Below are 3,104 nucleotides of genomic sequence, written 5' to 3'. Positions count from 1 at the left end.
TCTCTCGAAAAACAAAGTGGTAATAGTATTTCAGATACAACTCACTCTCGTCCTGTCTTTAAAACAACTGCATTTGGGTATATTCACACACACACACACACACACACTCGCTACTGTAGATTGATTTTCGCTGGCATTTTCTTTGAGGTGGTTGGTAGGTGGATGGGGGGGGGGGGGGGGGGAGTTGGTGGGTGGGGGTATCATTTAACCACGTGGGTCTCAAACACCCAATGGGTATTCGGCCAGGCCAGTCAGAGGGAGGGGGGGGGGGGGGGTGGGTGTGTTGGGAGAATGGAACCACTCACATTCACATACACACACACCATCACCTGCGAGGGATGTGACTCAGCTCAGAGGCACACATACCGTGTGTGTAGGGGGGGGGCGAAATTCTGGTGAATTGACGGTGGTGGTGCTGGGAGGGGAGGGGGCGGGGTGTGGGAGGGTGGGGGTTGGAGGGACATGTCGGCCGGTGGAGCTGTGACCAACTACTACGTTGATGCCTTACTCGGTCATGAAGGAGAGGAGATGTTCGGCGCCAGGTTCCCGGCGGCGGGTTCGCTCCCAGCCACCGCGTCCAGACCCGCGGCTTTGATGGGCGATTGCGGCGAATTTGCCTCCTGCAGCTATTCCGCCCCGAAAGCTCCGGCGGTGTTCGGCGGCTCCTGGGCCCCGGTACAGTCGCCCGGTTCGCTCCCCCTCTACCATCCGTACCCGCATCAACATCACCTGGCCGCCGACGCGCGTTACATGCGTTCCTGGCTGGAGCCCTTGTCGGGCGCCGTCACCTTTCACGGTTTTCCGGTGGGCGCGGGAGGCAGCCCAGCCGGAGGCGCGCCGGGCGGCGGCCCAAGCGGTGGCGGAAGGCACTACGCCGTCAAACCGGAATCCTTGGCGGACCAGCGGCGCAGCGAGTGCGCGGGCTCCGCCGACGGGCGGTGTTGCGTCGAGTACCTCTACGGGTCGCCCGCCGAAAAGTTGTCGCAGTGCCTGAGATCCCCCGGCCCGGAGACCGGGGCCCCCGCCCGGCGCAAGGAGGACAAGCCGGAAATTGAGCCGTGTAAGTAGAGCGTTCGAGCGCCTAAAGCCAGGCTTTGAGAAAATTGCAACTGGACGCTGATGACTCTGTGTGTGTGTGTGTGTGTGTATATGTGGTGGGGAGGGTGTATTTACCTGAGAGTAGGATTAAAAATAAACCCGGGGGCTAGGGGGGGAATCGAGTTTACCATTTTACACCCCCCCCCCCCCCTCCAACACACACCCTTCCCTCTCCATGATTAAACCTCAGCTGATGACTTGTTTGGAATTGATGGCGAAAATTGGGCAGAGAGAGGAAATACAGCACATGCTATCAATCGTGTAGAATTTAAAACTACTGGTAGAGGGAGCGAGATGGTGGGGAGGGGGGGGGGAGAGAGAGAGAAAATACTCCAATGAATGAAATCAACTCACTGGAAGAAAATGAGAAAAGCACAGGATGGGAGAGCGAGGGCAGAGAGAAACGCTATAGTTTGAAGTATTCCATACTAGGGTCTTATTTCCTGGTCACAATGTTTGGTTCCAGCCCCCTGATTCTTTGGCGGTTTTTTTTTAACAGTTAAGGAACTGTTGATGAGGGAGGGGAGAGGTCGATAGAGAGAGAGACAGAGAGAGGGAGAGAGAGAGAGAGACAGTGATCTCACAAAGCTGGTCATCTTTCGGCTCGAGAGGCGAGTGAGACACAGGGAGAGAGAGCGAGAGAGAGAGTGGGAGAGCGAGAGACAGACAGAGAGAGACAGAGAGAGAGGGAGAGAGAGAGACAGAGAGAGAGAGAGAGACAGAGAGAGACAGAGAGAGAGAGACAGGCAGAGAGATACAGAGAAAGAGAGACAGACAGACAGACAGAGAGATACCGAGAGAGATAGGGAGATAGACAGAGAGAGACCGAGAGAGAAAGAGAGACAGAGAGAGAGAGGCACAGAGAGAGAGGGGGGGGAGGCAGATAGAGAGACACTGGGAGAGATAGGGAGACTGTGTGTGAGAGAGAGAGAGAGAGAGACAGAGAGAGACAGAGAGATAGAAACAGACAGAGAGAGACTGGGAGAGATAGAGAGACCGTGTGTGTGTGTGTGTGTGTGTGTGAGAGAGAGAGAGAGAACGAGAGACTGTGAGAGAGGGACAGACAGAGAGAGATGTATATAGAGAGAGATAGAGACACAGAGAGAGTGAGACAGAAAGAGAGAGAGGGAAAGAGACAGACAGAAAGAGAGAGAGAGAGACAGAGAGAAACAGAGACACAGAGAGAGACAGAGAGAGAGAGAGAGAGAGAGAGAGAGAGACAGGGAGACAGAGAGACAAAGAGGGAGACAGAGAGAGAGAGAGAGACAGAGAGACAAACAGGCAAAAGGGGGGAGGGAGAGAGGGGGCAGGGAGAGGGGAATATATAACCCGGGCAGAAATCTTTCAACTCCAGATAATTATCATTCATTAAATATAAAACTTCCTCCTTTTAATCGTCAGGATCAGCGTGTATTTGTTTTTGCTTGTTTAAAAAAATAGCGTATTGCAAAGATTAAATCGATTGTGACTAGGGGAGAATGTGGACTATTTGAAATATTCTGCCCGGGCCGTAATTCTTAAATTGAGGATTATCGGCGATCTCGAAAGGATTACACTGCTCGACGGTCAGTTACAATTGCTGTCCCATTTTATAAACTCCATTCCTTGTGTTGGGAATTCCTGTTGTAGCCCAGGGATAGATATAACCCCTCTCCACCCAAGGAAAGTTAATATAATAACAGCGAAACGAGTTTTCAGCCTGTAAAACCGATTAGGAAATTGGCGCTTTCATTGCCGCCCGATAGGCCGGTACAAAAATTGTGTTTTTGAACAAAAATGCAAATCGGGGGAAAGAGATTTTACAGAGTCAGAGGGAGAGAGACAAACAGAGAGAGAGAGAGCGCAAAGAGACAGACAGTGGGAAGGGTACAGGATGAGAGAGAGAGGGAGACAGAAACAGAGAGAGAAAGAGCTAGAGAGAGAGATAGAAACAAAGAGAGGGAAACAGAAAGAGGGAGGGAGACTCAGAGGGAGACAGACGGAGAAAGAGAGGAGAGAGAGAAATA

The 3,104-nt window shown here is 52.4% G+C and overlaps 1 protein-coding gene across 1 annotated transcript in view; it reads left to right on the top strand.

Moving 5' to 3' along the window:
- The first annotated feature begins 462 nt into the window (after positions 1 to 462).
- LOC139241106 (homeobox protein Hox-C9-like) overlaps positions 463 to 3,104 on the top strand; it is a 4,297-nt gene continuing 1,655 nt past the window's right edge. Inside the window, exon 1 of the mRNA XM_070869798.1 lies at positions 463 to 1,060. Within this exon, the coding sequence (XP_070725899.1) occupies positions 463 to 1,060 (598 nt within the window). The remainder of the gene's footprint in view (positions 1,061 to 3,104) is intronic.

This window comes from Pristiophorus japonicus, chromosome Y, assembly GCF_044704955.1.
Source record: "Pristiophorus japonicus isolate sPriJap1 chromosome Y, sPriJap1.hap1, whole genome shotgun sequence".
NCBI lineage: Eukaryota > Metazoa > Chordata > Chondrichthyes > Pristiophoridae > Pristiophorus > Pristiophorus japonicus.
The sequence above is the reverse complement of the archived record's forward strand: the minus strand, read 5'-3'. Positions and strand labels throughout refer to the sequence as shown.